At 41.0% G+C, this 13,238-nt stretch overlaps 1 protein-coding gene across 1 annotated transcript; it reads right to left on the reverse strand.

Annotated features, from left to right (window-relative positions):
* Positions 1 to 6,330: 6,330 nt before the first annotated feature.
* On the reverse strand, positions 6,331 to 13,238 carry LOC138962667 (peptidase M20 domain-containing protein 2-like). The gene is made up of 6 exons (XM_070334573.1): positions 12,377 to 13,238; positions 11,797 to 11,945; positions 10,293 to 10,435; positions 8,809 to 8,963; positions 8,187 to 8,430; positions 6,331 to 7,056 (listed from the first exon to the last, which is right to left on the reverse strand). Exons 1-6 carry the CDS (start codon positions 12,758 to 12,760, stop codon positions 6,911 to 6,913), a joined length of 1,221 nt encoding a protein of 406 aa, XP_070190674.1. The 5' UTR covers positions 12,761 to 13,238; the 3' UTR covers positions 6,331 to 6,910.

Genomic DNA, 13,238 nt, shown 5'->3' on the forward strand with positions numbered 1-13,238 from the left:
GATGTGCATGTTTTTGAGAGAGGAAGGGATCATATATCGAGTGGATACTGCCAACATGCACAAAACCCCTAACAGAGTTATAGCGTACACAAACTCTATACAACATCACAAATGAAACAAAATGGGTTTATTTCCGATTTCACACCAGTTGTTAATACTGATTCATTCTGTTTAATGACTTTCACAAGAAAGACATGGAACTTCTTCTTCTTCTTCTTCTGCGTTTGTGGGCTGAAACTCCCACATACACTCGTGTGTTTTTTTTGCACGAGTGGAATTTTACAGGTATGACCGTTTTTTACCCCGCCATTTAGGCAGACATGGAACTAAATAGGTTTATTTCCTTCTACACCAGTTGTTAAAACAGGTTCATTCAGTTTAATAACTTTCACGGGGAAAAAACATTTATGCACATCTGCCATTTTAAATAAAAAGTTCAGTCAGCACGGTGTGTCAACTGATTCCGTTCATCCACCGGATGTTTCCGTTCATCCGCAGGATGTTTCCGTTCATACAACCTCATTTTCGTCACTTGCTTGGGGAAAAACCTTGTGGTAAGTCGTGTGGGCAGCACGCTTGTCCTAATGATAACACACGCGGACCAAAACGTGGCAAAATTGCCTGATTTTTTAACATTTTCTAGTTTTTCTCGCTCTGTTATCGAATCTGACCCCTGATTTGCACATGATCACCAAAACCATTGCCTGTTACAACATTTCGCTTGAACAGAAGTTTATAGAAACCCATGGCTTTTGTACAATCACTTGTCTTTTGAAAACATGCAGATTCCGTTCATACCCCATGTTTCCGTTCATACAAAAGTGCATGTTTCCGTTCATACGAAAAGAGTTTCCGTTCATACACATTCATTAGATCAGAGTGAAACAGGCCCCCACTACAAGTTCTGTGTATTCCAATCGTCTTCAAATAGCACAAAGTACGAATGCGTGTGATATTGGACCTATGTGAACCATAAGATGAATTGAATTTGCATAAAACAGTTTTGTGTCCGTTCGTACTGATTTTGACGGGAAAATGTGTCCGTTCGTACCACTTTCATCAAATTGTTTCCATTCGTACGCTTTTCAGTAATGTGTTCGGTGACGGAGCTTTCTGGGTGTTTTGATAAGAACGAAGATTGATTTATGCAGTTTTGCTTGCTTTGCAGCACTGCAACTAAGACTGAACTAAGTAACATGTACATTTGTATTTACTCCTATCATGCCATTTGCTTCACCTGTGATAATCATGAGCAGAATTTAGACAAATCAAGAAAAACATCCAGGCTCTATCAGTCCTTTTTACATTTAGTCAAGTTTTGACTAAATGTTTGAACACAAATGGGGAATCGAACGAGGGTTGTGGTATATGTATGTGTGTGTGTGTGTGTGTGTGTGTGTGTGTGTGTGTGTGTGTGTGTGTGTGTGTGTGTGTGTGTGTGTGTGTGTGTGTGTGTGTCTCTGTGTATGTGTAGAGCGATTCAGAGAAAACTACTGGACCGATCTTCATGAAACTTTACATGAGGGGTTCTGAGTATGATATCCGCAGCATTTTTTTAATCAATTTTTTTTTATAAATGTCTTTGATGACGTCATATCCGACTTTTTGTAAAAAGTTGAGGCCGCACTGTCACACCCTCATTTTTGTTATCAAATTGATTTTAAAACTTTAGCCAAGCAACCTTCCACGAAGCCCGTACTCTGGGATTGAATTTTCAGCTTCAAAGCTTAAAAAATGATAAAAAAAAGTTTGGTCATTAAAAATCTCAAAATGCTAATTAAAATTAAAATGTGAGTAATCGATCCAAGAATGATTTCATCTTATTCTCTATTGTTTGCTGATTCCCAAAACATATAGATATGTTATGTTTGAATACAAAAACAAGCTCAGCAAATTAAAAAGAATACAGAAAAGCGTACTTTCCTGTTTCGTGCAATAGAAGCTACCGTGCTTTACCGGCTTGTCAATTTCACTTCGTTTTGCACGTGAAAAGTGAGCTTTTTCCTTGTCACGGGGATTGACGAAGCTGTATTGCCTTCTGTTTCATTTCGTGAGTTTGACAGCTTGACTAAATGTAGTAATTTCGCCTTACGCAACTTGTTTTTAGATTACTTTCAGATGGCTGTGCATTTTTCCATTCTTGAGGAGGCAGTAATCAACGCCAGTACACTGGACATCAGTGGCAACGTTGAAGTCAGCACAGAGCCAACGGCGCTTGCCACTAGCACACCACTAAACAAGAAGGGCAAAGCCCATACGACTCACATGCTTGACCTTGACCTTTACATGACCTTGACCTTCAGGGTCAAGGTCAAATAACTAAACCTAGCAATGACATCATACACTAAGAACTGCTTTACACATTTTTCCTACCAAAATACATGTGACCTTGACCCAAGGTCAAGTTCATCCAAGGTCATGCGACACAAAGCTGTTAATTCAAGACATAGGAAGTACAATGGTGCTTATTGGCTCTTTCTACCTTGAAATATGGTCACTTTTAGTGGTTCACTACCTTATTTTGGTCACATTTCATAAGGGTCAAAGTGACCTTGACCTTGATCATATGTGACCAAATGTGTCTCATGATGAAAGCATAACATGTGCCCCACATAATTTTTAAGTTTGAAACAGTTATCTTCCATAGTTCAGGGTCAAGGTCACTTCAAAATATGTATACAATCCAACTTTGAAGAGCTCCTGTGACCTTGACCTTGAAGCAAGGTAAACCAAACTGGTATCAAAAGATGGGGCTTACTTTGCCCTATATATCATACTAGAGGAATACCCGGCTTCGCCGGGGTGAATCGCGAGACAGAGACAGACAGCGTGGCGGTTCACCACAATCACCTTTGAAGGCGAAGTCCTGTCAAACGGGATTGAGAATTTTAGAGCTTATTTCTTAGCCCTATATTATCTGCTGTGGCTTCTCACATGCCAGAACATACAGACAGACAAAAGCCGCTAGACCACATCACAAACAGAACTCTACAATACACAGGTTTTTGCCCACACACACACACAAACACACACACACACAGAGAAGCCGTATATATATATGCATATCTGTATCTATAAATATATAGAGATAGGTGAGAGTGTATTTTTCGCGTGGCTATAAATTGATTCGACCTTTTCACTTTGACAGTAAGAACAACTTACGGGTGCAAGGGAAGCGTTGTGGACAGCGCAGTGGACAGCGCAGTGACATTCTAAAAATAGTAATAGTAACTTACAAACGGGAAAGCCACACGAAGGAAGGGAGATAAACACCAAACACTGGTGAAGATAAGGAAGAGTTACTTATAATGGTGAAATGAACACAAAAACCAAAATCAGTTCAGCGCTGCGCGCTGAGAGCACGTGTTGAAATATCTCATCGATGATATTGTGTCCGGGGTGTAGCTGAATACGGTGTCCAAATTTGAAAAAGATCCAGCGAGAACTTTGGCGTTGTGATGTGGTGTAGCGGCTTTGGTGTGTCGGTATGGGGGCCCGGGTAGCTGAGGTGGAACCAAAATCGGTTCAGCGCTGCGCGCTGAGAGCACGTGTTGAAATATCTCATCGATGAGGTTGTGTCCGGGGTCTCTCTGAATAAGCCCACCAAATTTGAAGCAGATCCATCGAGAACTTTGGCCGTGCATGGCGAATACACAGATACACAGACACACACACACACAGACACACAGACACAAGTCGTATATATATATAGATATAGGTGAGGTATTAAATCTCAAAAACTTCAGAGAAAATGGGAAAAATAGCTGTTTTTTAGACAACATTTATGGCCCCTGCGACCTTGACCTTGAAGCAAGGTCAAGATGCTATGTATGTTTTTTGGGGCCTTGTCATCATACACCATCTTGCCAAATTTGGTACTGATAGACTGAATAGTGTCCAAGAAATATCCAACGTTAAAGTTTTCCGGACGGACGGACGGACGGACGGACGGACGACTCGGGTGAGTACATAGACTTACTTTTGCTTCGCATGTGAGTCAAAAAGAAGGACCATGTGTGCGATCAGTCAGACTTCAAACTCTTTGAATAAAACAGGAGAAAACCATCTGGGAAGACAACTTAAGCCTACTTGTTTTTGACTCACACAAACGCATATACAAACAAACAAATAAGCAAACAAACTAACGAACGAACAAACAAAAAGTTATGCAAACAGGTAACCCTACCTTTCGTATTCCCTCACTAAAACAAGTGTTAGTTTTGTTTTGTTAAATTGCTATTCGTAAGATACATTTAAAAGTGTGTTGACCTATCACCTGATTATAACGATTTTAGCACACAGCATCTGCTTTTTTTCTGAGTGGCACATCTGAAATTTCAAGAAATAAAGAGTACATATTTTGAACAGGTTTCACATAAGTTCAGATCTTTGAAATGATATTGTGTAAGGAAACTGGAAGAAGACACACTTATCAAAATGTTTGCTCTTCAGTAAGATTTTAAACAGGGATGGTATTGCACCAGAAAAGCCACAGTCGCATGTTGTTGCACTCATGAACAACATGAATTATGGGTTATGTCTGATCATCGTCGTATGTTGGGATGGGGCTGGAGCAGGTTAGAGGGGCGTACTCAAAATCCCTGGAAGCATCGCACTGGCAGGGCAAATCGCTTTGCACTCCCACACTTCGCATCAGCGGTCTTGTTAATGTTCCTGTTGACAACATGAAAACAAAGCTTGTTCAAGATAAATGTTACCAGATTTCAAACAGGTATGGTTGAGTTTGCTTAAACTTTATATTCTGCTAAACATGCTAGCCGAAGATATTTAACTATTTTTAGGAGCATCATGTATGAAAACTAGACATTCAACAATTTAGACAAATAAACGGTACCTCTACTGCGCCTGTAGATTGGTCTTGCCATTAACACCAGCCGGCTCAACAAAGTGCAGAACGCAAGCATGCGCATCATCACAGGGGGACTGAAAACTACGCCCATACACGCCCTTGAAGCCACCATCAGACTCCCTTCCCTAGACCACCGACGAGAAGAGAAGCTGCAACGACTCCCCTCTCACCCAGCACACCCAACAGCTGACGAAGAACAGGCTGAAAAGAAGCAGTTTCAACCATCTGGCCAAGCAGCTAGAGAGAACCCAAACCAGCTTCCTACCACGCACCCCTGAAGAACAAGAGCCCCTCCAAGACGCTGAAGAGTGGAACAGCCAGCTCAGCAAGGTGCTCTTTGTTACTGACATGCCAGGAGTGACCTTTTCTTGACGTTTTCACAAAGTCAATCCAAGCTGTTCTTATGTGAGAGACTTTAGGGAACTTGTGAGTACTTATTCCTTGCTTGTTTGCTGAGGTAACATTGCAACCGTAAACAGCGCAGTCTTCCCATGCTGACAGGCACTCGTGTTTGCAGTTAGATCTAGATCAAAATCGCGCTGCTGTTTCCCATGTCTGCGTCATCAGCCAAAGATTTTATTTTTAGCGTCATCGTCTTGTTTCAGCTGAAGGCTGGCACAGTACGAGCTTTTCCGGTCTTTTCCCACAAGCTGCGTCTGCTCCTCGCGTCTTCGGGCCTTTTGAGCGGTGGCCGGATGGAATACATCTGATTGTATGTTTGCATTGGTAATAAGGGTTTTGGTTTGAGAAATGGGGTTTAATTGCACAAGCTTTCTACCAAAAATCACAAACGTCATGAAAAGCGTACGAACGGAAACAATTTGATGAAAGTGGTACGAATGGACACATTTTACCGTCAAAATCAGTACGAACGGACACAAAACTGTTTTATGCAAATTCAATTCATCTTATGGTTCACATAGGTCCAATATCACACGCATTTGTACTTTGTGCTATTTGAAGACGATTGGAATACACAGAACTTGTTGTGGGGGCCTGTTTCACTCTGATCTAACGAATGTGTATGAACGGAAACGCTTTTCGTACGAACGGAAACATGCACTTCTGTATGAACGGAAACATGGTGTATGAACGGAATCTGCATGTTTTCAAAAGACAAGTGATGGTACAAAAGCAATGGGTTTCTATAAATGTCGTAACAGGCAATGGTTTTGGTGATCATGTGCAAATCAGGGGTCAGATTCGATAACAGAGCGAGAAAAACTAGAAAATGTTAAAAAATCAGGCAATTTTGCCACATTTCAGCCCGCGTGTGTTATCATTAGGATTACTAGCACCTTGATACTTATCGTACACATAGCCCAACCATTTCGCTACCTTATTCTTTCAATATCACACAAGCGTGCTGCCCACACGACTTACCACAAGGTTTTTCCCCAAGCAAGTGATGAAAATGAGGCTGTATGAACGGAAACATCCTGCGGATAAGACATAAGACATAAGACATAAGACTTTATTTCAACCATGTGCAGTACACTAGGGACATGTTTTGGCCAGAGTACAATCAATCAATCCATACACGCCCTTCCAAACATCGCTTGCAATCTCAGTCACACACACGCTCACGCACGCCCGCATACATTCCCCACACAAAACCCACAACAGCACACAAGCACAAGCATGCTCCTCCTTAACAAAACGTGTTTAACCATCAATTGTACATATGCGTAAAATAAACAGTATAGAAGTATCAGTAAGAATTATATATGTATCAGACATCAGTTATGACGACAATAACTAAAATCACAAATCTTTAATAATTTTAAAACCAAAACATTTATTACAATACTACACTTGAGTAAGAGCTCAATTTTAACTAAGAACGGCAGTTAGAGGACTTAAGGAGCCAGGACACGCACTGCACTTGGATAAAAACTGTCTCTGAAACGCGTGGTGCTTGTCCTGATGAACGCGTGGTGCTTGTCCTGATGAACGGAAACATCTGGTGGATGAACGGAATCAGTTGACACACCGTGGTCAGGCACTTGATTCACTGTACAACATCACAGAGTTCGAGACTCAAGCTGCAGCTAACTCTGCCTCCAGTGCCTCTTTAAAGGTCTGCTTTGCTTGCTGCACCAGCTCTGGTTTCAGAAGTAGGTCAATCCCTGTCATCGCCAGCGCCTTGGCCACAGCAAGTGAGTAGTCCTCAGCCTCTTCTGTTTCTGAAAACGAAGTTAAAGTCAGGTAAAAGCGTGAGCAACAAATAAATCACAACAAGAAGTATACACAAGCATCCAAGCCTTTTTCAGTCCTGTGTTCTAGTAAGCAGATTAAGTAGTATAAGCATTTACTAACTTTGGCCTCTGACATATAAAACCAGTGTGTATCAAAATAAAATAAAACTTGTTTTCTCTTAGCCTTCCACAGCATTTGCAAAGAACCTCAAATTTCAGTATCAAAAGGGCGCAAAAAACAGAGGCAAAAAACAAAGGCAGAATAGGGTGGACAACTAAAAATGTGTGTTATGTTCTGAGTCTGTGTTCCCCACTTTAGGTGCATAATGATTATCAATATGATCATAAATGATTAGATGGGACAGAAATCTTCTTCGTGCATGGGCTGAAAACTCCTACGTTCACTCATGTTTTTTTGCACGAGTGGGCTTTTACAGGTATGGGAGAGATATGAATGTTATGGATGTATTCATATTATCTCACACAACTTGTAATACAGCCCTTCCCACCTCCCCCCACCAGATCAGGTTAGAAAATCCGGTTTTAAAAGAGAGCAAGTCTTAAAGAGGGAGGTAAATTCACAGACAATTATGAACAGACAATCTGACAAATTAGGGTCTTAAAATGGGGAAAAATCTTAAAATGGAGGATCTTCTTCTTCTTCTGCGTTCGTGGGCTGAAACTCCCACGTACACTCGTGTTTTTTGCACCAGTGGAATTTTACGTGTATGACCGTTTTTTACCCCGCCATTTAGGCAGCCATACGCCGTTTTCGGAGGAAGCATGCTGGGTATTTTCGTGTTTCTATAACCCACCGAACTCTGACATGGTTTACAGGATCTTTTTCGTGCGCACTTGGTCTTGTGCTTGCGTGTACACACGGGGGTGTTCGGACACCGAGGAGAGTCTGCACACAAAGTTGACTCTGAGAAATAAATCTCTCGCCGAACGTGGGGACGAACTCACGCTGACAGCGGCCAACTGGATACAAATCCAGCGCGCTACCGACTGAGCTACATCCCCGCCCAAATGGAGGATCGTAACAGGGACGTTCCATGGCATTGTGTTCAGTGTTGTAACGCTAACAAGCCATCAGCAAATAGCAAATGTTAACTTACTTGTTTGTTGAGCAAAAGCATGAGAGTGGGCACTGACGGTGGTGCCGATGTAATACTTGGGATGAATGCTGGGAACAACGTGAGAGACGTTCCCCATGTCCGTGGAGCCACCCGCTTTCTTCATCTTCTCTGGATCCCTCTCTGGATTGACGCCCACCTGAAGGCTGTTCTCTACATACAGCGATGCCATCAGATCATTGGACATCAGGGAGGAGTAGGGCTTGGGATCAAACTTGTAGGTCACCTGCAGAAAAAAGAAAACAGTTGGGTTTTTTCTTCCTTTTTTCCCTGTCCATTCTGATTCAAGCATTTGCAAAGGAATTCAATTCAATACCATAAACAGATTTGTGCTTTTCTGCTTTTTTAAGCTAACGTAACTTGTGCAAGTGCCTTAAGAAAAAGAAAACTGAAACATTTGTCACTGACCACTCTTAATTTTTTCATTTTCATTTCTATTACTTTCTTGTCCCATTGCTGGGAAATTCGGGTCGCTTTCACCCAGTGGAAAGTTAGCAGCAACAGAGTCGCGATACCCAGGTACCACACTACCAATTCAACTACCCCCAAAGATGAAATTGATTATTAGTTTCCTCAAGATTTGAAAAAAAGAAGCAAAATTGACCTTGCATCCAGTTGCTGTAGCAGCCCCTTCTATGCAGCCAACCACCTTCTCCTTGAGAACGACCAGTTCTGTGTCGGTCGGTGCCCTGATATAGTATTCCAGTTCGGCTAGCTCGGGTATGATGTTGGGCTTTGCTCCACCATTTGTTATCACTCCTGAAGAATATAGAAACAAAAACTTATTGCACAGGTTTCATTTCTTGCTGACCAAATGTTGATACCAAAACATAGATATAGCCTGTAAATGTCACAGATGTTAAAAAGTCAACAACAAAAATTTCTTTCAAATTAATTAAGTTGATGTGGCTAATTTTCTGTTGACTAAAAATATATGAACACATTTGCATAAAAATATTTTATTTGACATTAAACAGGTGAACGTTTCAGTAATAACTTAACAAGAAGAGCAAACGCTCGATCGAGTCACTTTCGCAGTTCTGAATATTATATGAGGCATCAGATGGACAGGAAGAAATTGCTATTCACAACACAATGAGTCACGTTCACATAAAATTTGAGCCCGGTCACTTTTATAGTTTCCGAGAAAAGCCCAACGTTAAGTTGTGTGTTGCCGAACAGAAAAGGCTAGTTATCTCCCTTGTTTTTCTGATAACGTTCGTAAAAGGCTACAGATGTAAATACTTTGATGTAAAGAATAATCCTACAAAGTTTCAATCACATCCGATGAACTTTGTCAAAGATATAAAATGTCTAATTTTTCCTTTGACGCTGACCTGTGACCTTGAAAAAGGTCAAAGGTCAACGAAACCATCGTTAAAGTGTAGAGGTCATTGGAGGTCACGACTAAACAAAATATGAGCCCGATCGCTTTGATAGTTTCCGAGAAAAGTCCAACGTTAAGGTGGTGTCTACGGACGGACGGCCGGCCGGACAGACTAACACTGACCGATTACATAGAGTCACTTTTTCTCAAGTGACTCAAAAACATGTCTTTTTTTCCCTGGTGGAACACAAGCTTAGCTGATTGTAGAAAGGGCAGGTTCCAGCCTGGGAGGAAAAGACTATTTGATCCCTGAACCAAATTCTGATGGGACATTGACAAAGGCACACACTGTGCCATTCAAGCTCGGGGAGTCTGAGGGGCCTGCCCCCTCCCCCTGCACGCAGTGGTTATTAATCTTGTTGTGCCCTTTGTTCAGGGAAAATCTTATGGGTCATTTTCAGATTTTATGTGCCAATATGCACATTAGCAAACCGAACCCTGTTAGGGTATACATGTAACTGCAATAATGAGGCCAGAAAAGGTGTTAAAAAAAGGAAAGGGGGGTAAATACAGTGTTCAAGTTGTCCTCAGTGCTTTAAAGTAGAACAAACGTTACCACAAACTTAGAACTTAGAACGAGGTGCTTAGAACTGTTTTAGAATTTGCGTCCTAAAATATCCTCATTATTATTACATGTATTACAAACAGTAAAAGGTAATAGAATTAAAAAAGAGTAAAAGCGGCGAGCCAAAATACTTCACCATGAGCTCTCCATGTTGGTTTAATCTGCTGCCTGAGATGTGAGATGTTTGTATAGCACAGCACTGCAGCATCCAGAGCATTGATGCCGTTCCAGGGGTAGCTTGACGCATGAGACGCTTTCCCGTGATAGCTGATTTTAATCCTGCAACAAAACCAAACATTTCCGTTAAAAAAATATGAATACAATACCACCTGTAACTTTTGTACATCTGTCTGTGTAATATGTGTGAGTGTGTGTAAGAAATGTGTTTAGAATCTGAGTGTGTGTGTGTGTGTGTGTGTGTGTGTGTGTGTGTGTGTGTGTGTGTGTGTGTGTGTGTGTGTGTGTGTGTGTGTGTGTGTGTGTGTAGATATGCATGTTTAGCAATGCATGTTTCTGTCTGGCTGTGAAGTGCTGTGTGTAGGTGTTGTTTTTGTGTGTGTGTCTGTTTGCTGTTGTTTTTACATTTAGTCAAGTTTTGACTAAATGTTTTACATGTAACATAGAGGGGGAATCGAGACGAGGGTCATGGTGTATGTGTGTGTGTGCGTGTGCGTGTGTGTGTGTGTGCGTGTGTGTGTGTAGTGCGATTCAGACTAAACTACTTGACCGATCTTTATGAAATTTTACATGAGAGTTCCTGGGTATGAAATCCCCAGATGTTTTTTTCATTTTTTTGATAAATGTCTTTTATGACGTCATATCCGGCTTTTTGTAAAAGTTGAGGCGGCACTGTCACACCTTCATTTTTCAATCAAATTGATTGAAATTTTGGCAAAGCAATCTTCGACGAAGGCCGGACTTTGGTATTGCATTTCAGCATGGAGGCTTAAAAATTAATTAATGACTTTGGTCATTAAAAATCTGAAAATTGTAATTAAAATTATTTTTTTATAAAACGATACAAAATTACTTTTATTTTATTCTTCATCATGTTCTGATTCCAAAAACATATAAATATGTTATATTCGGATTAAAAACAAGCTCTGAAAATTAAAAATATATACAAATTATGATTAAAATTAAATTTCTGAAATCGTTTTAAAAACAATTCCTTCTTATTCCTTGTCGGTTCCTGATTCCAAAAACATATAGATATGATATGTTTGGATTAAAAACACGCTCAGAAAGTTAAAACGAAGAGAGGTACAGTATTAAAGCGTGCTATGCAGCACAGCGCAACCGCTACCGCGCTGAACAGGCTCGTCACTTTCACTGCCTTTTGCACTAGCGGCGGACTACGATCATTGTGAAAAAATGCAGTGCGTTCAGTTTCATTCTGTGAGTTCCACAGCTTGACTAAATGTAGTAATTTCGCCTTACGCGACTTGTTTCTTCTTTTTCATGCGTTTTTTTTCTCGGTTTTTTTTTCTTTTAAAACAAGCAAGAAGCAGAATACAAGTTGGAATTTAATGTATTGTTCTGCTGATATTTTATTTGTCATAAAATCACTCTATACCGCTTGCCCACGAAGGTAAAAACTTTCAAAAAAATGCTGACTTCGGCTCTGCCATGTGACTTACTCTGTCATTGCCAGGTAGACAGGTTTCTCCAGATTGAACTGGGAAGGGTGAGCCATCATGGCCACATCGACATCAGCAAATGCACCACTGTTTATTAGATCCACCTTGCCTCCCCCTCCCTCTTCTGCGGGTGTGCCAAGAACTGTCAGCTGCATGTGTTCAATTAAAAATCAGAAATAAAAGAAATCTATCCCGTGTGGATAAATTATAGCCATATACTGATATAGGTGTATCCATTAATAAAATTCAGGAGGTGAACAATTATCTGTACATAACTGAAAGAAAAATATGGGTAGCGCATGGCAAGAATAATGTTCATAAACCATAAAATCAAGCTTCTCAGTATTTAGATAATTTATACATTAAATTATCTCTTTTTTTTTAAAGTTTGTACACAAAAAAAGTCTTCACAGACAAATTGCCTCAAATCAGTTAGGATGCACCATCATGTTGCACTTCAACGAGTATGTAGAGCAGTAGAAGTACAAGGATGAGAGAAAGAGAGAGAGAGAGAGATTCAAGGGAAATAAACGCTGCCCATCCTCATCCTGCAAACATTATCTCCCGTAGTAAATCTCACCATGCCTTTTCCTTGAAAGTCAGGAGACTGGAGAGCCGCTTGAATTCCAAGAGATGCCGCAACACCAACTGTAGCGATTAGGTTATGACCACAGGCGTGACCAATCTCCGGCAAAGCATCATACTCACACAGGACTGCAACATTCGGACCGTCCCCCGTACTTCTTCCCTCGGGTTGAGCACGGAATGCTGTGTCGAGTTTGTAGCTTCTCTCAACGTTAAAACCTCGTACTTGCAGAAAATCCGTTATTCGCTTGTGTGCATACTTTTCTTCGAAGCAGAGCTCAGGGTGGTTCCAGATGTCACGACTCAGATTCTTCAGCTGAGGGCTGAATCCATCTATGACTTCACATGCGATCTTTTTCAGCTTCTGCTCGTTCGCCATTTTTCTTGAGACTGTCGTCTGCTTCACAATGGCTACATGCACAACCTTCTGCACCCTTTTAGTGGCTTAATCAATGCAGTAAACGTGTAGTCACGTACGCTACAGTCTTACTGAATTGTTTAATTCACCATGGTTTATAGAAGTCACGTTCAACAATAACAATTTAGGTCAGGGATTCTTTGAAGAGTATGTTGCGACCCATCTCGTCATCGGCGCTTTTCCGGAAATGACCTGCGCTTTGTTGGAATTCCAACAATGGCCGCCATTGTAGGAATTCCAACTTTGCGCTACGCGATTCTAGAAATGTACCGCGCGCATAGTGAGAATTCTGCTCTTTCTTAGAATGCGATGTAAAATGATACAAGTCATGATGGCCTATGATGATCCTTGTGTTTTAAAGTGATCAATGCTTAGTCTTGAAAAAGCAGATGCATTGTATAACGCACGGCAAACCAACTGAATTACAAAAAGCAAAACC

Source organism: Littorina saxatilis, linkage group LG3, assembly GCF_037325665.1.
Source record: "Littorina saxatilis isolate snail1 linkage group LG3, US_GU_Lsax_2.0, whole genome shotgun sequence".
NCBI classification, from domain to species: Eukaryota; Metazoa; Mollusca; class Gastropoda; order Littorinimorpha; family Littorinidae; genus Littorina; species Littorina saxatilis.

Bases quoted from the DNA above. Each gene is read 5' to 3' on its own strand.
- LOC138962667 (XM_070334573.1), bottom strand. From the start codon at position 12,760: ATGGCGAACGAGCAGAAGCTGAAAAAGATCGCATGTGAAGTCATAGAT. The intron at 8,964-10,292 runs GTGAAGTATTTT...TATATTCTTCAG, and splicing joins ACCAACATGGAGAGCTCATG to GAGTGATAACAAATGGTGGA. The intron at 8,431-8,808 runs GTCAATTTTGCT...TTTTTTCTGCAG, and splicing joins CTACAGCAACTGGATGCAAG to GTGACCTACAAGTTTGATCC.